The sequence below is a fragment of the Merops nubicus genome, unplaced genomic scaffold (genome assembly GCF_000691845.1).
Source record: "Merops nubicus isolate BGI_N331 unplaced genomic scaffold, ASM69184v1 scaffold45538, whole genome shotgun sequence".
NCBI lineage: Eukaryota > Metazoa > Chordata > Aves > Coraciiformes > Meropidae > Merops > Merops nubicus.
In genome coordinates, this window is record NW_008628547.1 from 29,226 (window position 1) to 53,103 (window position 23,878).

A 23,878-nucleotide genomic window follows, 5' to 3' on the forward strand; every position below is an offset into this window, starting at 1 on the left:
CACTTCTGAATTCTGGGACTTTCTGTAAAACTGCCAGTGGCTATTTTTGAGTTCCATTAATTTACGGACACTTCTGGAGAGAAGGTCCATGTTTGGATACAGCACACCTTGTAAAGTGTCAAGAGAAGAAAAAATAAGCCACAGCAATGCAGAGGCTCAGGCTGCAGGAACAGCAAGAGGATATCAAATGCTGCTTTAAGTGCTGATATATTTGTGCTTTGAAGGAAAAAACGCCTTCAGGAATCACAGCAGGAGTCACCTCTATATAAAGACTTTGCATATAAAGGGACGTTTATTATTCTCAATTAATGGCATCCTGATAGACACGTTTACATTTCTAAGTGTCAGATTCAGTGGAATATGAAGTAACTGAATGCCTCTTATTTTGCTCTGAAAATAGCCATAAAAGGATCTAAAGATGACAAAAAATAAATTCCACATTTTCTAGAAAACATAAGATGTCCTTTGATTCCTTACAGTTCTGAAGCCTGGTTAGCACGGCAAGGCTTTCCAAATACAGATCTGAATGCCTCCAAAGAGAACTGCCAGTACGGCTCCCTCGCAGAATTCGATGACATCCACATTGAGAGGCAGTAATAGATCTTGATCACATCCTCCTATGGATTATTAGGGAAACCTAATGTGGCAGAACACTATATAGTAGGTTTCTGGAAAAATGAATAGCTAGAAGTCGTAAAAAAAATTCACACTTTGCAAGCAAAAATGTGTATAATGTGACTGGATTTTAAGCCAACATGTCAGAAATATTGTCTAAAAGGAGACAGAAAATAGACATCTTGATCTTGTAAGAGAAAACTGTTTGGGGTGAAATCTTGAAGTGGAAAGCCACTTCAGTGACGTTTATGTAACTGAAGCCCCAGTAAATTCTTTGCACATACACCCCCATGCCCACAGGTTGCTGGTGGCACGGTGTGCGTACGGCCAGGACAGGTACTCAAGGGTTTGTTGCTTTTGAACCTCCCTAAGGCTGAACCATGAGTAGCTAAGGGCCGTATTTAAAAAAACAGTACAAATAAAAGATATTCAAGGCCCAAAGCTGTTCCAGTGCCTAACTTCCTGAGGCAAGAGGAGCTCTTTCTCTGGCACAGGCACATCAGCCATCAAACGCTCCACACGCGCTCAGCCATGGAAACGCCAACCTGAGTTGTTAGGCAGCCAGCCCGGCTCCAAAGGCAGCTCAGCATGGACCAGCTGAATGCTGAAAGGGGCAGGCTGGGAGAACACACATGGCCTGAGCAAGGTCTTGCAGGAGAAACAAGCTGAAATCCTTGAGGCATTTCAGTATAGTGGTTTGCAGCTTCCACAGCAGGAGATTTAGGAAAGCTGCTGCATGAAGGTGCAAGTGGTTCATGCTCGTGGGTCCTGCTTAATCCCATCTCTGCTCCTCTCCTGGTGCCACTGTGTTCTGCAGCTGCCTCCCACGGACTCCACATGTCCTTTTTAAGTCACCTCCTCCAAATAATGTACGTATTAAAAAGAACTATTTTACTCATGTTGACTTTCCCTTCTCTGCGGGAAAAAGCGGCAGATTGTTTGCTTGACCAGAAATTGGAAGATTGGTTAGTTGTGTGGGTTGGAGATTGTTTGTTATTTTTATTTATTTATTTATTTTAAATTAAGAATTTCCCATAAAAAAGGAAGCCTCCCCATCAAGTTAGACTGTAGTTAAGAGTATTGAGAATTTCAAATAAAAATGCCTAACCATGTAATTCAACTATATACATCTATGTGTTGTGGGTATCCCTGCCTGGTGGCCTGATGCTAGATCTGTAAATCAATAATTCAGTATGCAAAAAATGGAAAATCGGTTTAGAACGCACTCACAAAAACCACTAGCGTTAACTGGACCTTTTGATGGCCAGATTTGGTTTCTTGGCCCAGGTGGGAAATGGAACCTCCTACCACAGAGGAAGTCCAGGTGTTGAAAACTGAGCCACACATCCAAATATGAAAGCCCCAGCCACCGACTGTAACCTGCCCCCCATGGACCATGGCTCCCTGTGCCCTCGTGCACAGCTCCATGACCTGCCCACCTTGCAAACCCTCAGGAAAACTGGGATGCCAGCAGCTGTCCAGTTTGGATTAAGAACTGCACAATGAACCAGAAAATCTCAGACTATAATTGTGGTTCTGCTACTGATTTGCTGCATGAAAAGCTCTACGTACGTGTCCTCACTGGTGACAGGGAAACAGCAACACCAGTTATCTCCAAGAGATTTCAAGTGGTCTCCAGCACTCTGAAAGCACCAAGTTGCTTTATAAGTGTGAGTGTGCTGCCAGATGCAAAAGATTTAACATGACAGGCTACACTTACCTTGTCCTAATATCCTTTAGCAAAGGCCAGGTAGGTTAAAGAGATTAAATTTTCCACCAGATTATTTTAAAACTTCCATAAAGTCCCCCCAGCTACTTCCTCTGAAAACAGGAGTTTACATTTTGTTTTCAGAAAAGAAACCTTTGGGAGCTGTAAGCCTTTCTAGCATATACAACATAGACCTACTTTACCAGCATAAAGGCAGTTTCCCCTCCTTTTAAATGATGGAAAGTCAATTTGCATCATAATTACAACCGAGGCCCTGTAATGTTACTTTTAGTTAAAACAGTAAACTACTATAATAAAAGTGTACCTGGGGAATATTTAGAGAAAGCACTAATGATTTCTTCTCTAGTGGTTAATAAATTCACTTCCAGATCAATTTGTTCATGATAGAAACTTGAGAGCATAAACAGTTACACAAGCACATTAGAGTGTGTCTTTCTCAGTATAAATGATTTATTACAATGATTAGCAGCACATAAACAATTTAAAATACAACTCTAATTAGCTTTTTGGAAGAAAAGGAGAAAAACCTTCCTGACTCCCTCTACACATTATGTTTTACTTTTCTAAGTGTGTACTTTTTAATTAAATCCAAATGTCACAATAATTCAGAGTGTTTTATTACCATCTTGGCTAACTAAGCCATTCATGCAAACACCCATTATATTAAACCAGATGCAAGACTGAAAGAACTTGTGGAGAGAGGAAGAAGAAAAGGGGCGAAAAGGCAATTACTTCTGTATTTGACAAGAGATTTGTACAAATGTTTAAAGACAAGAAGATCTTTGGCAAGTTTTCTGTTTTATCCAGGGAGGCCAGCCAGCTAATGGCTCTTTAACACCTGTTTCCAAGTTTGGAAATGTCACACCCTGTTAAATTTTCCCCATCGAAAAAAAAGAGGAGGAGGAGAAGGAGGAGAGAAAGGTAGGAAAACCGGTCTGCGTAAAATCCAGCAGTTTCCCACAGCCAGCCAAGGCAAACAGCCTCTCTACCTGTAATACACCCCTTTGTAGGCCTGGGGAGAGCAGAGGGGTAAAAAAGTGTCCTCTCTAGAACCGTTGAGAGCTTTCCCCCAAGAAGGCTGCCGAGGAGCCCTTGCCACCATTCACGATGAGGCCTGGGCATGAAGTGCCACCTCCCCTCGCCCTCCTCGGCTCGGAGGACACAGCAGCCTGCAAGGCAGGGAGATGCTCGCCCAAAGCTGAGCACCACAGGCCCGTAGCCTGTCTCTGGGTGCTTTGCAGAGGCACAGGTCAGGGTGCCCGTGGGGCTGGGGGTGCTGGGAACTGTGGAAGGAGGGGAACCCAGCCCCAGAGCCTCCCCAACCCAGGCGGTGATCCTGAAGCCTCAGGGCTGCTCCGCAGCAGCACTCTGTTTTACTGCTACATCAGCAGCCTGGTCTAAACGGGACAGATTTAGCATAGTTCAGACAAAAGCTACCCATGAAAGAAAGCAGCCACGATTATTAAAATAGGTTAAAGAAAACGGGCATTGTGCAGATAAAGCTTTTGACCTTAGTGTGCAGTGCTCTCAAGAACACTTTGGCATAATTTATCTAAATTAAAAACCAAACGCCAAATTCTAAAATGGTACAAAAAGATCATTTAAAAAATGCGATTAAAAAAGCAGGTCAAGAGTCGGAAATTAGTAATTACTACTACGATTAACCAAAATCAGACAGAGGCACGTAAATTGTGCATATTACTGCAGTTCACGTCAGAAAGGCAAATGTGAGCAGAGCACAGAAGAAAAAGCCTGAAAGTTGCAGAACCGCTCGTATAATTAACCTCTGCCACAGCAGAAGACCCACGCTTGTAAGTCTGCATCATTTGTTTCTAGAGAGAAGTGCTGCCAGTTACTATACCCAGCTATCAGACCACACTCTTCACCAGTTACTCAATTCTTTGGAAACTGATATTTTGATTTTCTTCCAGTCTAAGATCTTAGTGCATCTTCACCCTATTAGGAGTACATTTGCCCTTCACCTCCTGTTTTAATAGTTCTGAAAAAGATGAGAAAGGCCAACTTCTGAACATCCTGGTATTGCAAAGAGGTCATGTGCCAAAAATGCCACCTGCTAGAGTCCATATTGTTTGAGCGCAAAAGCCTATTGAGAACGGCAAAGGAGAAAAACATAAAGGTTTTCTAAAACAGACTACTTAACACTGGACCGAGACAGAAATACTCTGTATGCAACTAACATCCTTCAGATGATTTTCCTTAGGTTTGGGGAGGACAAAAGATAATTTAACAATTAGCACTTTGTTCCCACTTCAATCTCAGAAGGGCTCTTTGTGAGCTTCCTTGGAGCAACTCTGAAAGAGCACAGTGGGAAAGAACAGACTGACTACTGTTTTGAACTATAACCAAGATGAACTATTCTCTAGGTCCTCCCTTGAAGCTATCATCTACTTTAGGTTAGAGGAGGAAAATCTAGGTTCAAATCTTATTCAGGCCTCCAGTTTAATTTTGAGAGCTAAGAAGGCTCCACAAATCATTTAAAGTTAAAGTAATGAAAATAGGTGAACTTGAGAACGTGGACAGGCACGAATGATCTCTTCCAAAATAAGGAAGAATCCATCTGTTCCCTTTTAAAGTGCATAAGTCTTTGTAGTAGTAATGAAAATTCAGGGATGTAAGTCATGGACATCAGAGCAGTCTATTAGAGAGAGGAGTGGGGCTGTATTACAGAATACTGCAAGCAGCGGCGATGATATGAAAGGGATGCCGCAAAGGCAGCGTAGCAGAGGGCAAGCCAAATGATTCAAGGACTCAAGAATCTCAGCTCTACAAAAACGGATGGAGAAATGAAGATTTCTACCCTTTGAAGAGGCTGGATGAGTACAGAGCCACACGTATGCCTGAAAGAAGCTGGGAAGATGGAGGTACAGAGCAGGACGTGCTCCTCGGGTACAGAAGGCGACGGGCTGCGGCTCCAGGTGAAGCGCAGGCGGTGGGTTTGTGCCGCCGCTGCCACAGGGGCAAACGGGAGCAGGGCTCTGCCACGGCGCCTGGGAAGCCCTTCCCCTCTCCACTCCACACATCAAGCCATGGCTGTCAGCAATGCACTCTCAGGCGGGAGCAAGACATGGCCTCCAACGCCAAGCACCTCAGGTGAGGTAGAGCTGGTCAGAGTGTGAGACACCCTGGCCAGGGGCAGCCCATGGTGGCTCTTCAGCATTCCGCAGCTTGGCAGAGGGGCTCCGTGCCAGCACGTACCACCAGCTTTCTCCACGGTGCATCCCACAGGACAACCACCAAAGGCTGAGGGCACTACCTGCTTCCAAGGACCCTGCTACCCTGCAGCAGTGCTGGCCACAAACCCATCCTTTTCAGCCTTCTGCAGAGGACTGTGGCACGCCGTGGAGCGATGCTGCACTCGCCACCTCCCACCTCTCTCTTCAGGTCCAGTTCCTATATGGCACTCTATGCAAAACCAGCCCAAGCCCTGCAAGACCCAAGAGAAGACTAAATACTAGGTGATCAGTCATCATGTAAAATAAAGACTGTTGACAAATCCTTAACTAGTTAGGTATATTTTTCTGTGTGCATTTTAAAAAGGGTGGGTTCCACACAACTCCTGTTTACCTCTGTATCAGTTCTTCTGACTTAGAACCAGTAATACCCAAAACTCACAAAAAAACTCAGTATGTCCTGCTTTTAACCCATACATGCCCTTCTCCTCCTCTTCCCCTACTAGTTGACTACACTTATCTCCTCCCATACATGAGAACCCAGTTTACATTAGCATTTCTAGTGCTTTATTGTCTATCTCCTTTCTAATATTTTTGAAACATTGCTGCCAACCAGTCTTGCAGTAGAGCATCTGTTTCATTTGATTTTCACATCGTTTCCAAATAGTTTTGCTCTATTTTAGAGGAAAAACACTTTGCCATAATACATATTATACAGTAAATCCAGCAAGGGGAAAAGTGAGGATGACACATTAAATTGCATAAGTGATAGAGAAATCCTTAGCCAGATTAGCACTTGACACAGAATAACACAAAAATTTTACTCTCAAAGTAAACTGGAAACAGTGTGAGAGCCAGCACCCATGCTGATCTGCCCCCAGGTATGATACTGAAGCAAGAACCACATGAACTTACATGGGTTTTTTTTTTGCAATTCAGCACATAGCGTTCAGGCCTGAGATCTGGAGAGCAGAATTTCATCTCACCAAAATGCTGCTACTTTGTGAAAGTTACTTCACTTTTATTGACCTTCTCAGCCTTTTTTTGGATACTTAATTAAAACATTCTAACTTGGAGGTTATTTCTTGCTCTTCCCTATGCATACACTGCCTTGCTAACAGTACCAAGCAAATAAAACACAAGCAGGGTCAAGTCCCGTTTGGTATTTTTCCTATATGTCATCTTAGTGATTTCTTCCAGGAGGTAAAAAGCATCTTCTGCATTTATTCCATGGAAATACTGTCATTCAGCACCCACAGGACATGTAAGACCTTTCCTTCACTGGGCAGGCATCTCTGCTAAACTCAAGGGTAAACACTTTAGTGGAAGGAGTGCTCTGAGAGCTCGCAGGGAAATGCTGAGTAAACAGAGCCCTGCTATCAACACTACTCCTTTAATGACAAACTCATTCAGATGTTAAAGTTGCCTCAAGCACTTGATCATGACATACAGCATGAGGAAAGTCCACAATCAACTCCTCCTCCTGCATTCTCATACAACTTCAAACAGTAATATGCACTTACCTGGCTTGCTTTACAGATGTTGCTTTGATAAGCAAAATTTTAACTAGGTTAATACCATTTGAAGATTATTCACTTATATGAAACAAAATGAGCTTGTGACAGCTGGTACTCACAACTGGCTTGGCTCTGTAATTCTAATGGAAACTTCAGCCAAGACCAAGAAATACTTGCTTTCTTTGATGAAGCATCATGAAGTTCTTTGGAGAGTCAGTGCTGTAAGCTTAAAAGCTCAATGAGAACAGCACACTCTGAGAAACTCTAAGTACAGGTCAGGATTTCACAATGGTTTTGAGTTCAAATGTTTGTCTAGATCCTTGGTATGGGAGGGGAATGGAAAACAAGTCATCACTTGAGACTTAAACACATGGAGCTTGCTCAGTGCTGAGGAAGGAGCCACCATCCCAAGCTAAAAGACAGGATGAAAAGAAGCAAATCAAACACTGAGTATCCATCAAGTATAGCACAGGAGCTACACAACATCTCCACAGATCCTTACTTCAACACACTGTTTAACCGGATAAAAAGTTTATAAAGGCAAAAGACAGTCCAAATATTTGTGTCAAGAGGCAATTAGAGCTTTCTTTACAGTGCAGAAAATGGATTCAGTTGTGTACAGTGAAACATGCCACAACTGAACTACACTGCCCATGAGGCAGCGGCTCCTCCAGCCTGGGAGGGGAGGTGGGGGCAGGAGGAACGAGACTGCCAGTCTCTGGTGTCATATTTTTCAAGTCTTGCAGACAGAAAACTGTCTGATTTCATAGCTGGTCACCAACAGGAGATGTCAAAAACATTCTCCTTTCCTCTGCCTTGGCTGGGGCAGTTGCTACTGCCTTCAACTTGCTCAGGATCCCACCAGGGCATATTTTTCTTCTGAAAGTGACCATTGGCAAATTGCAACTCTGGATGGAAACGTGGCCACCATGCAGGAGCACTGCACAGTAACTGCCCATGGGGAACAGAGAAATTGTGCTGGGCACAATTAAAGCTGAGCAGTACATTACTGCAGCATGGCCCCTCTGGTTGCTCTAATTCAGAGCCTGTCAGCATTTTCAGCCTCTCTTCCTCCCGGACTTATTACAACACTTGCAAGACAAAGAAAAAAAAAAAAAAAAAGGCAAGGAAAAGGAAAAACCTGCATTAAGGTTTTAGGTTAGACTAAGATCTCAGCCTACAGCCACATCACACTTACTCCAAGACAACATTAGGAAGAATCCCCAAGAAACTGTCCAGGGAAATCTGAACCTCCTAACACAGATTCACCAAACCCTGAGATCATTCAGACATGGACAGCACTGCTGCATCTATGGAATACCGAGAGGAGGCCTAGGTGCTGTGACTGCATCCCCAGAAAGGCCTTTAGCTCACCAGACAATACAGGAGGCAAGCAATCAGGAATCCTCATGTTTGCTTTGAAGCAGCAAGATGCTCACTGACTTACACCAGCTGGTTCCTGTGTCCTTGCTGAAGTTTTAATGCTGGTGAGACACCTTCCCTGGTTGCTCCATCAGCTCGAGGCTGACAGGCAGAAGCAGGTCCTCAGGAGCACACCTCAGCTCAGCCCATTTTCCTTCCACAAGGTGCTCAGCAGAACTGCCACATGACAGGCTCAGCTGCAGCAGGAGCAGCAGCACTACCTGCCCTGATGCACACCCTGACAGCACTAGAACACACCAGCTTGCAGCCTGGCACTGCTTTCCCACATCATTATGTCAGGTGGTTGCATTCAGCAGGACCTTTTTATAAGCTGCTTTAAGGACAGCAACTGGAAGTGTAGCACCACAAGCCCCACAGCTTTGTGCAAGTCAGCACCAGCTGTTTCCCACATTAACACATGTTGCCTTTGAGCACTGATGCTCACATGAAACCAGGTTAAAATCTTAGTCCTACTACAAATTCCCGAAAAAGGGGTAGTGATAATGCCACACCAAACTAATTTTATTTGGCCTGTTTTTTTTTCCCCTCCCATTGAAAAGAGCATTCCACTGCCATTTCCATTCTGAGCAATCCCATCTCATTAGGGTCAGGCCTACAGGGTGGACTATGTGTAGTATAAGAGAAAGAAAAGATTATGCAAAGCTTAGGAGCTGCACTTGGTGAAGAACAGCTGCAGCAGTCAGTATCCCAAGGATGTTACCACTAGAATTATGTTTCTCTCCCACCTTCCCCCAAGTATTTAATTCAGGGCAGAAGGACTGGAACGCATTCACCTTTGAGCTCTCATGCTACAAGCAACCTTCCTCACTCAGCTTTCCTATTTAACTAAATGGAGTTCACACATGCTACAGTATAAAGTTACCTCTTGCCATCTGAAAGCAGTCCAATCAATGCTGTACACAGAGAGTAGCATTTGAATCAGCCTTAAGTTAATTCTTAGTCGTCGAAACTGTGACAGCATGCTGACCCTTTCAAATCAACTGGGAGCAGGCAATCTTTGCAGAAGATCCTCAGGCCTTTAATCAGATTCTCAGTGGGTTTTAAAGAGATACTACAGCATCAGTTTGTAAACATCTCTCTAGTGAAAATAAAGATTACTTCTGACCTAGCCAATTACTCAGTCCCAGAAGATATATCCTAGAGTTATAATTGAATGAACCACAGGGAAAGAAAATACATTTTAGTAGGGGGTAGCAAACCCAAATCCCAACTTAGGATGCAGGCAGCACTATATCCCATGAAAAGATCAGATGCAGAGAAAAATGCTTATTAAAAAAAGTCTGTTAAATCATGTAGTCCTTTCTCCTACCAGGGTGAGATTGCTCCCTTGTGCATAGAGCCCTGCTAAGATCAGTGCAAATTATCAGCTGAAGCTCTTCCTGAAAAGCAGGTGTGAGGGGGCAAGCCCAAAGCCGTATTTTGAGGAGACACAGAGTATCAGGTACTTTTCTGCCACATCACAGAGAAACTGGGGCAAGATGTCAGCTCCTGGTAGCATGGACATGCTGCAGCACGAGTTCACGATGAGAGAGAAGATGCTGGAGAAAGAAAGCAGAGGACCCGCACCCAGCGCCAAGACATTGAACGGTCTCTCGTTGCACTACTTTAAAACTGCATTTTAGCCTGTGGAGCCACTGCACTCCATTGCAGGGAGATATAATTACTGACTTAAAAAAAAAAAAAATCAAGTTAGTTATTCTGGAGCTATTACAGACTAATGTGTAACAGACATCACCCGATGGGCTGTAAAGGCTCCAAGGGCCATTACAGCCTCACAGGTCAGGACCTATTTGAAGGTTTTTAAGTTTGTGGATCACTGCTCTCAAGCTGAACAGCACAGGCAACACCTGCACACCACCATGCATGCAGAAGAACTAGGGGAGACCGCTGGGTACATCAGCTGCTTATGTATTTTCACACTCAAATCAAACCAAATCATATCCCTGAAAAGAAGTTTGGAACCTTCAGACGTGGCTTTCATCATTCCCATTCAGTTCACCTGTAAGACTGTAGCTTGTGCTTTTCTTTTTTTTAATTTTTAAAGGGAGCGTCGAGGAAGAAAATGACACTATACCCTCCATGTTCCCCATCAGGGCCCCCCTTCTATTTTACTTTCACAGAGAACTAAAAATCCCAGCCAAGTGACGGGTTTATAAAATTTTAATAGGAAAGAAAAAGGTATCCTCAGGCAGGATCTTATGTGCAGACTTTCACCATAAATGAATGTTCATGAAATTATGGGGTTCATATGGAAACACTGACAGAGCTCTATACACAGGGGTGTAAATGCCTCAGCATGGACTGATGACTGAGGAGGACTAGCATGTCCCACATCCTGCACCTGGAGGCTATCACACCATCTTCTCTAACCCAAACAATCCAGCTTCATGCCTCCACTATTCTCTTCATAGAATCACCACGGCTGGAAAGGACCTCCAGGATCATCAAGTCCAACCTTCCTTCCAACATTTCCCTAACCACTAGACTATAGCCTCAAATGCCACATCCACTCATTTTTTGAACACCTCCAGGGATGATGACTCCACCACGTCCCTGGGCAGTCTGTTCCAGTGTCTAACCACTTTCTCAGTGAAGAAATTCTTCCTAATATCTAGTCACGATCTTCCCTGGCACAACTTGAGGCCATTTCCCCTCGTCCTATCATCAGTAATCTGGGAGAAGAGGCCAACACCAGCCTCACTATAACCTCCTTTTAGGTAGTTGTAAAGAGCAATAAGGTCTCCTCTCAGTCTTCTCTTCTCTGGGCTAAACGAACCCAGTTCCCTCAGCCAGTCCTCGGAAGGCTGATCCAGAAACCAACTCTTCTGAAGCATAGAAGCTTTCAAGTTGCCAGCCTAGAAATATTCTTAGCCATTTCCAACTACTTGTTCTAACGACAATAGAATCTTCTGGGGTATAAAGCTTGTTCTCCTTCCTCCTCAGTGTTTCCCCTCCCAGTTTCCTCATACAGGGAAGACCACTGAGCCTGTGTTTTGCAAAGGTATGCAAGTTGAAGCACAGACCTCTCTGCCCCTATTTCCATAGGGATTTACTGTCCCTGAGATTGAGTGGTCCATGGTTTACCCATGATAGACAAGGTCTACCAGTGTCTCTCCCCAGCTTTATTAACAGTGGCCATTATTAGCCTTTTCTTGTTCTATCCATTTCAGGATTGCATTTGCCTTTTCCAAGCTACCTCATACTTCAGTCCTTCTGAGGTCAACCACCACACGTCCATGACACCCTCTTCTGTTGCCATTTCCAGCTGACGGTAATTCCTGCTTGTAGCTGGTCCAGAAATCCCAGCAGAGATCAGCTGGGGCTCCTGGACTCCTCACTGTTACGAGCTTCACACAGGAATGAAACCATAGGGCAACAGAACAAGACATCAGCTTCCTTCCCATCAGTTACCTGCACCACAAAACCTCTCAGTGGCATTTTCATGAGATCAGGAAATTTGTACTTAGTGCTCACAAAGAAGCTTTCCCACCCTCTACACTAAAAGGTAAGCTGAATGACATCTATTTGAAAGCAGAATTCACGGCTTTGGTTTCAGGATCTAAACTACCACTTCTGCAAACAGTGATGCTTGAGGTTTCTTTCCCCTTGTCTCCCAGGTTCAGGATAGAGGCATTATTTCTCATTCACAAAAAAAAAAAAAAAAAAAAAAAAGAGCCAGGAGAACAGCTGCATCCTGTTTAGGCTGTCATTTCTTAAAGCAGCAGCAATCCAAAAGCAGTGCTCCACAGCTGAAGTGTAACAATCCTGCACAGAGCTAAAGCAGCTCGCTATTTTCTGTCAGCCATTGGGTATGTATACACACTTCTGCAAGTCAAAGTTTGGCTTTCAGAAGACCTGAAGCTTCTTAACTGCATGAGGAAGATGGGTAACCAGGAATGGTACCTGCCTGATGGACAAAACCATTGGTTCTCTCAAGTGCAATGGAGACCTAAAGCATCCAAGAGGTGGTTCCACCCAAAAACTCCTGATCTCTCCAGAATTTAATTGTCATTCTCTTTAGCATACACATATCCAAGGCAGATTAAAAAGAATGAAATGGTGTGTGGAGTAGAAGTACCATTGTACAGTATTAAAATGTCAAAGGTTTAAGCTCTATGTTGGTTTAGTCATAAGTTACCAACAACCACTGATGGCAGACATAAAGCTTCCCTTAAATTATTAAGCATAAAACAGCAGACTGTAATATTTTGCTAAACCAAAGTACAGACACAGACAAAGATGTCATTTCAATATTTGAAACCAGCAAGTTTAATTTAAAATAAGAGCAAACCAATAAGCTCAGAAAATAGCAATGTGTGAGAGGAAAATTACACTGCTAGAGAAAAAAGTGGAAGGACTTAAGAAATTTATAAAAGTAATCTCCAAGTGGAAATTAGAAATCAACCCCTAGAAACAGAATAACACAAAAGAAATATTACTGTCCACTTTCTAAATCAATATAACACTGCTACACGACAGAATTACCATGGTAACTCAAGTAAAAAGAATAAAGCAATTCTTATTATTTCAAAATAAAATCACAGCCTGAAGCCCAGCTTTTATTACAACTGCTGATAGATCGCTGGCTTGTATTTATCTGAAATATTGCTTTTCAATCAGCTATTTTATGAATGTACAAATTTCACTGAGCAGCCCACTTAGACTGAATGCTTAAAAACCCCCAAAAAGACTAGTCAATGAATCGATTGTACATACGCCTACATATTTTTAAAGGGAGCCTTTTGGGTTTTTTTAAACTCTATCCAAATTAAAGGCATATAAGGGATTGAGTGAGAGTAAGTTAAAACCTTGTTTAGTCTGACCTCTCTAAATTCCAACTTAGATTCCCTGTAAAAAACCCCACAGTAATAAGAAAGAACAAAGAGGAATAACAGCCTACCCTAAATACTGCAGCCCTGCACAAGGACAGGGAATGCGTGTGCATCAGGGGGTGCACACAAACACACACATAAGAAGAGACACATCTGTTCCCTCCTGATCAAAGGAAAAGAGAAAACACTCTCTAAATACAAAAGTTGCTCAAGGACATTTTGACTTGCCCCTGCTGGGTACTTCAGACATTTAAAGCATTGTTTGTACAGCTTGGAAAGTGCATCAAGCACAGGATACTTGTCTGTGTTGAAGCTGTGCTGAAGGCAGAGCTCAGTCAAGTTCCCCCACGCCTCCACGGCTGGTGCCACCTTTTAAACACATTAGTGCAAGGAGAGAACCAGCAGGTTACCTTCTGCTCTCTCCCCTCGGACGTTCAAAAGAGCATTGACCAGGAACTGAAACAACACTCCTCTTAAAAATAACAGCATTCTGCCCCTCCAGTCCCTCCTTCCTCTGGCCACAGCACACTCCCCTGGACCAGCTGAATACTGAGACAGCCACTAGATCTAGGGCAGAGCTCCATGGGACCTTGGAGCAATCGTATGGAGAACCAACACCCCCAGCTGGCTTAGAAGCTAAGGCACCATCTACCAAAGAAGAGTGCCTAAGGAAGCACCTGTAGACTGTCAGGCTACAGCACAGACTTACCTCATGTTTCTGCCTCCCGCATGAAACGGGAGGGGAACACTTAGAATCATGGCAGAAGTCAGAGGGGAATGCAACTGATGCTTGTAATTATGGCAAGAAGATAGGCTAGTGAAGGTTCTTCCTCAACAATTTGCAATTACTTGGACTGAACCTCAGGGACATTAAAAAAAATAATTTGGCCATTGAAAGGATCAACACAACTGCCCCAACAACAGTCAAAGAGAGCAACTGTTGAGATATCACTCTGTCCTTCCGAGGAGATCCAGAAGTTCCTCCTCCCCTCTGCACCCTCTGACCCCCAAACCCAGCAGGAGGGAGCAGGCAAGGTGGGACCCAGGCCCAGCACTGCGCCACAGCAAGAGATGGCATTGCAGGTCACACCCTCTCCTTCTGCTGGGCAGGGCAGCAAGTGCTGTGCAGACAGAAAGCCGAGCTGAGCAAATCTGGGACAACTTGCGCAGAAGCCCACCCATGGCTCAGGCACATCCCCCCAGTACCCAGGCTTTAGTTCCAGGGAATGCCAGCTTGGGATGCACAAATTCCTTGATACTGGCAAAACGCTTTGAGGATTAAAAGCAGCAGCGATATGCCAAGTATCATAGCTGGAAGTAAAGACAAATGCTGCAACAAGAGCAATAAGCCACCTGCCAGCTGTCTTTTATATTAAAATATTTCAGCATTCTTAGAGCCGCTTAATTTCCCATCTCCCTCCAAGACCAGAGGAACTTTGTGGGTTGCTAGTTTTGCCATACAGCAGTGACAATGCTCATTATTTTTAAAACAGATTTAGAAGCTGTAATCACACTCAGCTCAGTCTGAAAGTATGTACTGTCTTTTAGTGTAATGTGGTCCTTTGCCATCTACTGCAAATGGGGTTTAAAAGCAATGGTGGAAACAACGTGTGCTTAATCTGAACATGGACTGCAGAGAGGTCACACACTCAAATATCCTGTTTTATGTGGTATCTGGTTGTATTTTAAAATGCTCTTTCTAGAGACTTCAAGCCAGCCGAGGTCACAAACAATCATACACAGATTAGAAAAGGGAAGGAGCTGTGGGGAGCAAAGGGGAGCCTTGTCTGACACAGGGAAATAGGACACTCTAAATTGCACTTAGTATTTCTTTAAAGGAAAAAAAAAAATGGCTAAAGTAGTAAGCTTCAGAGAAACAATAAGTGCAGGGGTAGTTAAAGAGTTTTTATTCAAATAAAGTCTTGCCCCAGGAGATGGAAAGAGAATCTTGAAATATGGAGATAGGATTTTACACGTGCTAAAAGCATCAGTGTGACACTTTTTGGGGAAAAAAAAGGGGAGGGGGGCGTATGGGGAGAAAAATACCTTCGTTGTTATACATGACAAAATAGCAACTAAATGTTTGCTTTGATCCCAGCGCATAAAGGGTGAAGCTTTTAGGCAAGGAGCGGCAGGTGATCTCAGCTCTTCTGCAAGTCCTAATGCTCCTAAAAGCCACTCTTCCAGTTTCTGTAATTGGGCATCAGTAGTTAATGTAGTATTGACTGCATTACATGCTCCTGTGCATCCTCTCACTAATGCCAATTGCATCACCTTGTACATTTACCATATTGCTTAGCCAATAGCTGTTAAAAGCAATCCAAATCATGAATCATATAGGAAACTTTTAGCAAGACACGACATCCAAAGGAGACAATTTACAGTTGAGTTAATCTGGGTACATTAGCGAGACATGGATTCAGGAAGACAGACCAATTTATGTTACTTTAGTTTTACCCTTTATTGCTTTGTATAGGCAAATGAATGGAAGGGCACGGAGTAAAAACAGATATAAAGGAGTCCTTTTCAAAACAGATCTCCATTCTGTGCAGACAGGTCAAAGGGTTTGAGACTGATGCTTGGTTTGGGCTTTCATAACCATAACAGGGTACTTACAGAAATAATTTTCCACAAAGGAGTATAAAGATAAATATATAATGGATTCGGAATAATGTCCCGTATACCAACCCCCACTGCAAGTACTGTAGCCAGAAGCCAGGTTACTCAACATCATCTAAGTCACGGCCTATCCATGAGTCACCTGCCATCAGGAGTGCCAGGCAGAGGCTGCACTAAGGTCCCGGGCAGGTCTGCTCATGAGCTCTTTCAGGTGGGAACCCAAGGCAGGAGGTGCTCTGGAGAACACACCAAGGCTCACCAGCCCAAGCCAGACCTCCTCCCATACATCTCTACCATGTCACTTGTCAACAGACAGAATGTAGAACCTTCCCCTACCTCCTCAACAGAAAGGGATTCCATCTTTTTGAAATGCATACCCATCTCTCTGGAACAGAAGGAAATGATACAAGCATTAAAGAGGTATTGGCTAACCCACATCAGCTGCAAGGCAGAGCCAACCAGGAAACAAATTAGTAGCAAGCTCCTGCCGAAAGAGTACATTTTACAGAACAATTTCACACTGGATGCTTGACCAAAAGATGCATAGCAAATTGACATAGCACCTTTCTGCTTTTCTGATCAAGCTCCGTAGCACCAGGAAAATAGAGGAGATGGGGGGGAAAAAGACAGCTAGGAAATGTGCTGTTGGTTCATCTCTTATGGGGAGTGAGTTATCTGCAATGGAAGGGAAAAAAAAAAAAAAAACAGTGGTAAAGGATACTTAGGGGAATATTTAGGGGAAGCAATGGCTCATCAGCCAAAAACTTTACAAAAGAAAAACTGAACTGCATCCTTTAATATTGCATTCCAAAATACTGGAAACTCTGGTGTTCTAAGCCTGGTTTAAAAAAATAAGATCATGATTCCCCTTTGAAAAGCTTCCAGAAGTCCCTTCGAAAGAGTTGCACATGCAGGGAAAATGCCAAAACAAAACATTTTCACTAGCTGATCAATTTAAACAGCTGTGGTAAAGCTGCAGCCACTGGCACCATCATTAACAATTTAAAGCATGGCTGCTTTTGTCTTCCTTCCCAGTTACATTCTCATTATGCCTTTTTATTTATTAGAAACACAGTCCTCCGGAATACATTTCTATATCTCAGCTCCATAATAAACCAAGTAGGAACATCCCTGGCTTCTACTCAAATGGATGTTTACATTGGCGAGGGGGTTAATTGTTTAATTCTGGTCCAACTTCCCTGCAGTTCAGTCATGAATATGCAACAATCATCCACTTTTTCTTTAAGAGAAACTAGAACTGTTGAAATCAATAGTTGAAAAAGAAGGCAAATATTACTTTCACTGCCCAAATCACCCTTTCAAAGTTTGCTTTGCATGCAAAGAACCCTGAACACTGGCGTAAAGAATTCAGAAATGTTCAATGAAATTAAAAATCTTCTAAATTTGGACAACAGCATCCATTATCTGCTTTGATGTGCAATGTATGAAGGAGCTAGTTTGCAGAAACATTCACTGGGGAGCTGAGCATCTGTTTGCACAGATAGCACCCAACATCGCTCTTGAAAACTTGGGCTCAGGAGTCATGCTGCTGGAGGACAGAGAAAACACACACAGTCTTACATGCTGAGAATTAAAAAACAGTAGCTGCAGTGAATTGTGCTCAGACCATCTATAGGTTTAATTATGTTAATCTAATAGTGAACAACTTTCATTTTAAATCACCCTTCCCTCCACCCCCAAGTCTTCAGTGAATAGGAGCTACATTCACTGAATAAATCATTCCCTGGCAACAGTTACGCACATTATTGAAGTTGGGAGCAGTGATTTCTATATGGTTTAAAACAATGTCTATGTATTCTAAATGATGACAGTTCTGTCCAATTTTAAAAAAGATATAGACCCATTAGAGTTTTACAGTTCAGCATTTAGCAGCATCTGCAGTGCCTTTTTTATTCTTACACCGCAACACTTAACGCTTGATACCATTATTCTGATTTTGAATTGATTTCAAGTAAAATACCTTATTTGCCATAAACTTCCTTATTCTTTACCTAAGTAAGATTCCTCATAGATGCAATCAGTCATAACGCTAAAAGAACAGTTTGCCTTTGGCAGAAATGTAATAGTTCATGCTAATGACAGAGCAGCAAAACTTTGAGCAGCAAGCACATTTCCAAAGTGAGTAAAACATCTAAACACAAAGCCTGAAAAAGTTAAGAAAGCCTCTAAATGAAATCAATTAATCCTTCAACCATGATAAAGTTCTTAACCATTTACAAAACATATTTTAGACTCTGCTGTGGCCCTTTATCACCAGACCTAATGGATTACTTTACTAATAATGCACTGCTCCTAAAAGGAATTTTTCTGAAGATTCCACCATAAGGGAGCATTTTTGGAATGGCTGTGACACACAGGCTGACTTGTTCACGTTGTATCTGTTAGGGATAATAAAATTTAACACTAACTCCAAAGGCAAACTATGTTTCATTGAAAGTATGCGTGGTACCTTGTCTACTGTATTAAACCAGAATCAGAGCAAACCAATTTCTGAGAACCACCTTCCTCTTTAGCCCCGTTACTCAAGCTGAATGCGGTTCCTACGCCGTGTTCACACTTTGTTATGCCAAGCAGACAACAGTCATGTGCCGCTGGCATCTGGGGACGGAGAAGGATGGCATCCTATACAGACGCCTACCCAGATCCTTCAGCTATCTAGCCTCAGCAAACACTAAAGACTATTTGATTGCCCAGCAGGAATACTCTTATACAAAGCACTTTGCTCCTATTAGGCTTGCTAACTTCTTTCATTCTTCTTCTTCTTCCCCTAGGATGAAATTTCATTAAATAGAGATCTAGGTGATCAGTGCTCCAACTGCAGAACCCACCACCTCTTGAAAAGGTTTAGGCAATTACTTCACTAGCTCATGTTAGTGCATGTGCCATTTCCAGGGGCAAGGAGCACACCTAGGAAGATTACTTCTAGCTCCACACTTGGTCAGCTTTAGAGAAACAATTCTTTTGGGGTTTGGTTTGTTTGTGTGGGGTTTTTTTGTTGTTTTCTTTTGTTCCCCCACCCCTTTCTGGACAAATCAAGTTTCATGGTTTATTCTGCTGCCAAATGTGCTCTGGTCTTACTCAGATTCCTGCTTTTACAACTTTCTGTCTCCTCTTCATGAATATATTCATCCACTGCTGTATATCTGAGTCACAAAAGGACACCGTGTCATGAACTAAAGGCAGACCAAACCTCTGAAATTACACCAGGACCACGTGAGTCAAGATCAAGCCCTCAAAAAACCAACAGGTAACCCAGCTAAACAGGTAAACAATAGGGTCTTTGGTGACCTGAATCAAGCATTCTTTGAATAAGCTGGTATCTGGGAAGATGTGTAGTGGTTCTATATACATGGGAAGCTAGACAATGATGGACCATGGAGAAGGTCCAAGGCAGAGGGGGACAGGAGATAAAAAGAGAAAAAAAAAAAAAAAAAAGCAGCTTCAGAAATATTAGGCAACAGAAAAATTAAATTCCATGTGATGTGAGGAAAAATCCATCCTGCCATTTCCCATCCTCTCTCTTTGCATGATTCCTCAGTAGATATACCTGAGAAAAGTACGTTAAAAATAAAAGATACCAGCAGCACATAGAACATATCTCTTGCCTATATGGCACTATTTATATTAGGCTTGTATACAACCTGTACATGCCTTAATTTTGTGCTTATCAAGATTTTTTCAACAGAAAAGCATTGTCAGGACCTATCTGGCTGAGGTAGATCTCTCTCCATAGCCACCTACCTATCTATAGGTGCCTCCATATGGCAGCTGGGGTACTCATTTGTGCAGCCAACCCACAGCTCTCCCATGTTGGCTAGGGCACTGTGGCACCACTCCTGTAACTGCCATTATACAAATCAATTTCACTGCTTTTCTAATTCCAAATGCTGCTTTTCTTCCCTTCTGTGCAGGGTAAGATGGGCTCTTACACAACAGGGAACCCAACTGCTGCTACTAATCCAGTTTCAAATTACCTAATATTCATCGCCCTAAATACCTCCCATCAACCTAAGACCCATTCTCCAACTCCAATGCACACAACCACTGAGTATCTATATTTTTCTTCTCATTTTTAAAGAAACTATAGCTTTTTTTTTTGAAAATAAACCCAAAGGTTTGTATACGGGTAGATGTTTAACGGAGTCATCTGATATATTATTTACTTGGCCTACTCTTGTGATCTATTTAAGCAGCGTTCTGCCTGAAAACACAAAGGATCTGTGATTTGGGTGCTACTGCCCATGCAAACATTGGGATGAACGCACAGCTGATCAGTGTTTTTACAAGTGCACACACTCAATAATTTGGTTGAAGGATACTATGCCTAGTTAACACAGCACAAGTTAGGTAAAAGGAAACTTTCACCCCCCACACACATAACAAAGAGCTGTGATTTCTATTAGAGCATTTCATACCATACATGCTGATTACCAGGCTGTGCTTCATTGTTAGCAGAGATTACAGCTGGGATAAGCTGCAGCTTTTTCCTAATTGCTATTATGATGACTGAATTTTTGTTTTGTGTTAAGCATTATTCACACATTATACTCCAAAATTTCAACCCTCCATGATGCATTATTGATTCCATGCAGGCAATCACACTGATGCCAATGTGAAGAATTAATTTGAGCTATTCTGCTTGATTTGCATTGCTCCATCATAGTAGAGCACAGGTCTACAGGGAAACGCAAACTGAAAAGACAGATTTAACAAAATATGGAAAATTGTGCTGTCCTTTAAAAGAGTTGGGTCCTAAAGAGGGAAATAACAAAAAAAACAAACCCATGCCAAACCCAGTACAGCACGTGTGGTCCAGAAAGAAATAAGGTCAGTCAGCCAAATTCATCTTAGTCAGGGGAAGGTTACAAGTGTAGCCTTATGCCTCTAATAAAGTAAACTAGCTTGCTTCAACTTATATTGCCAAAGAAAACAACTGAACACCTCTGAGAGAGACACAGCTTCAAAGCCTTTGAAACCCTGTTAGCTTCATTTGTTTTCCCAGCATAAGCAATACTCAACCACTTAGTGTGTCTTTTATCCACAGTCCAGTCAACTGCAAAGCTGATCTAGAAGATGTGTAACAGATGCTTCACATCTACTTTTTTTTTTTTTTTTTTTTTAAAGTTCTACTGTGTTAACAAAGAAACTTTTGAGATCTCAACAGAAATAAAGCCCAGGATTTGTTTTATTTTCTTCCCTGAATAAGATTATTTCACAGTTTTAAGATGCCAATTTAATTAGCATAGAATAAATGCAGAAGGGCGAGACAACTTATTCACAGACACTGATCCTACATGGGTCAACTTCTAGTCAAAATTTGATTGAATCTGCATACAAGAGGTCACTGAAAATGACACATTTCTGCTTGGTCTCATATCATAAAGGTGTAAAATCTTTGTGAGAAGTCCATTTGTATTTTTTTCATTGTCCCAAGCGCTTCACATCAGAATGAAACAGAACCTCGCGTCCCATCCCAGAAACTGGATTTGAATTTGATGTTCATGAACACACAGGGTCAATCATTTTAGAAATCAAACTTATAATGAGATGAGACCTCAAAATGCAAGATTTAAAATACTGGGTAGTGTTCTCCCCTCACCCTTTTTTGGGAGGCAAGACAGGGTGAGAAAGAAGAAAAACTTCAGTAGAAGACCTTTGGTTATAAGCGAGCATCCATCCATTATTTTCAGTAGTCAAGGCTTCTTTCCTAATTATTCTACAGTACAGTATTAATTCAGTTTTAAAATACCAGAAGACAGATATGGGTCAGGGAATAAAAATCACATTGCTCCAACTTATTAGCATTGGGCAGCTTTCAGTACTATTCGCAATACAAGATTAGCACCAATCTGACACAGAAAAGCAAGTGACTTTGAATTACAGGTTATTTTTCTCATAAATATTTTAAAAAGCAATACATGTATTCAAGTAAAATCAATGCTAATGCCAAAATGCTCAACTTCCAATTTCTCCAAGCTCTTTGGCTCCCCGTGAAAGGCTGTTCCCTGTCTACAGTCTTGCAAATATTAAGAAATCTCTTCTACTTCCAAACGACAACTGCCTATGACTTTTTTTTAACACTTAAGGAGATTTTTTTAAATTAAACAATCTTTCTGAAAGAAAGATTTTATGCCATTACAGAGCACACTTCATCCACTTATAAAGCTGAAATGAAACAATGAGATAACAGCTACAAACAGCCCTGAGAAGTTCAGCTGTAGTTCCCACTTTCAATCAGACAAAGTGCCGCCAAAATGGATGTCTTTGGCAAGAGGCAGCACCATCGACGGACGTCTGACTGCATGGCTACAGAAGTGTTCTGCTCTGCCTCAGTTTTAATCTTTGCTTTCAGTGTACAAGCTACGAGGGAAGACCAAAGCCACAAAGCAGCCTCAGAAAAACTTCATTAAAAAGTTGTGATTAGACTTACCATGCTCATTGTAGAAACTACTGGTGACTGAGCAGTTAAGTTGCATGCTCTGGTAGGCAATGTGCGAACGAAGGCATTAGGTCATTCAAACTGCTAACTAACACTGTCTGTTGTTCTTTATATCAATTAGTACCCCTCAGTCCTCCTTGATAAGGACTAGTCAGCTTTAAAAAAAAAAAGTATATGTGAAGTCATAAAATAAGTTAAGCTTTCCTTCAGCTTCATTCATTAAATTACCTCCCAAATGAACCTCCACGTCTGCCATTTAGAGAAGAGAGTAAATTCTTAGAATAAGCCAAAGCTTTTTTTGCCAGAGCAGCTTATTAGCTCGTTGTCATTATGTTTATAGCCACGAAGAAAAGCTGTGAGAAATAGATATTAAAGGCGCACATTAAAGAGACTCAAACGACATGCAGTAGAAAGAAAATCCCAAAATTAGATTTATAATAAAAGCTGTTAAAATAAACAGACTAAAATTAGATATATTAGAGTAACCTGTAGAAAAATCTAGATATAAGAAACTCCCCCCAAATTAAGCTGCTTCTGCTATGCCCTTCAGCAAACAGAGCCTGAGGTAAACCCTTCCCGACTGGTCTGATCATGCCAGAAAAGAAATTTTTTAAAAAAATAAAAAATAAAGGGCAGGCACGCTTTTACCAACACAAGAGAAAAATATCAGAAGCTGAAAGCAGAGCCCTCTACTACGCACAGCGCGCTTCTGTTTCAAAACTATTCATTTCTACATTAGCAGCACACAGAAGACACCGAGCAGAGGCTTACACAATCTCAGCCCACCTACCGTCCTCCTTGTCCAGCACCATCATCTCTGCAATCAAGAAAGTCCGGGGACAGATGCTTCTTCTCCAGCAGCCTCCGCTCAGGGGAGAAGAGAGCAAGTCTCTGGGAGCACAAATGAGCTACGGTACAGCTGATCGTCCTTTAGCAGCAAGTGAGCTCTAATTACCCAGTTGTCCAGCTTTTAACCTAGATTGCACTCAGTTAGAATTACACTCAGAAATAAAGCACTTCGCAGATACAAAAGCAGTCTCACCTACTTTTGTGCCTCAGAATTGCAAGGAACTAAAACTGCAATTTAGAAGGAAGGGGGATCAGAGCCGTTTCTTTGGTTCTCACCTTCTAAATGGCTCAATTTACACAGTATAATCTATTTTAATGTAATTGCATTTGATAGCTCATAACCCTGGCTGTTGCAACTACACAGCTTTCAACCTTATAAAGTGTTTTCCCTTTGGATTTAAGCTGAATCTAAATCTAAAATTATACTCGGGGAGGGTAGAATACCTCAGCCTGACTACCGCTGCTTCCGTCTCTCGATTGGTGAGCTTTGCACACTTGCTGTTGAATAAACGCACACATTTCCCAGGGACCCCTCTCGCTCTCCTGCCAGGGTTTCCTGGCGGAGCGGAGCCTTCCCGGCTCAGCAGCACCACCTGCAGCCCGCCAGCCCCGATCCCGATCCC

The 23,878-nt window shown here is 42.3% G+C and overlaps 1 protein-coding gene across 1 annotated transcript in view; it reads right to left on the reverse strand.

The window, feature by feature from the left end:
- Window positions 1-23,754, reverse strand: part of LOC103779057 (rhombotin-1) — a 51,742-nt gene extending 27,988 nt beyond the window's left edge. Inside the window, exon 1 of the mRNA XM_008946673.1 lies at window positions 23,197-23,754. Coding sequence (XP_008944921.1) covers window positions 23,197-23,221 — 25 coding nt within the window. The 5' untranslated portion in view covers window positions 23,222-23,754. The remainder of the gene's footprint in view (window positions 1-23,196) is intronic.
- Between the last annotated feature and the right edge of the window lie 124 nt (window positions 23,755-23,878).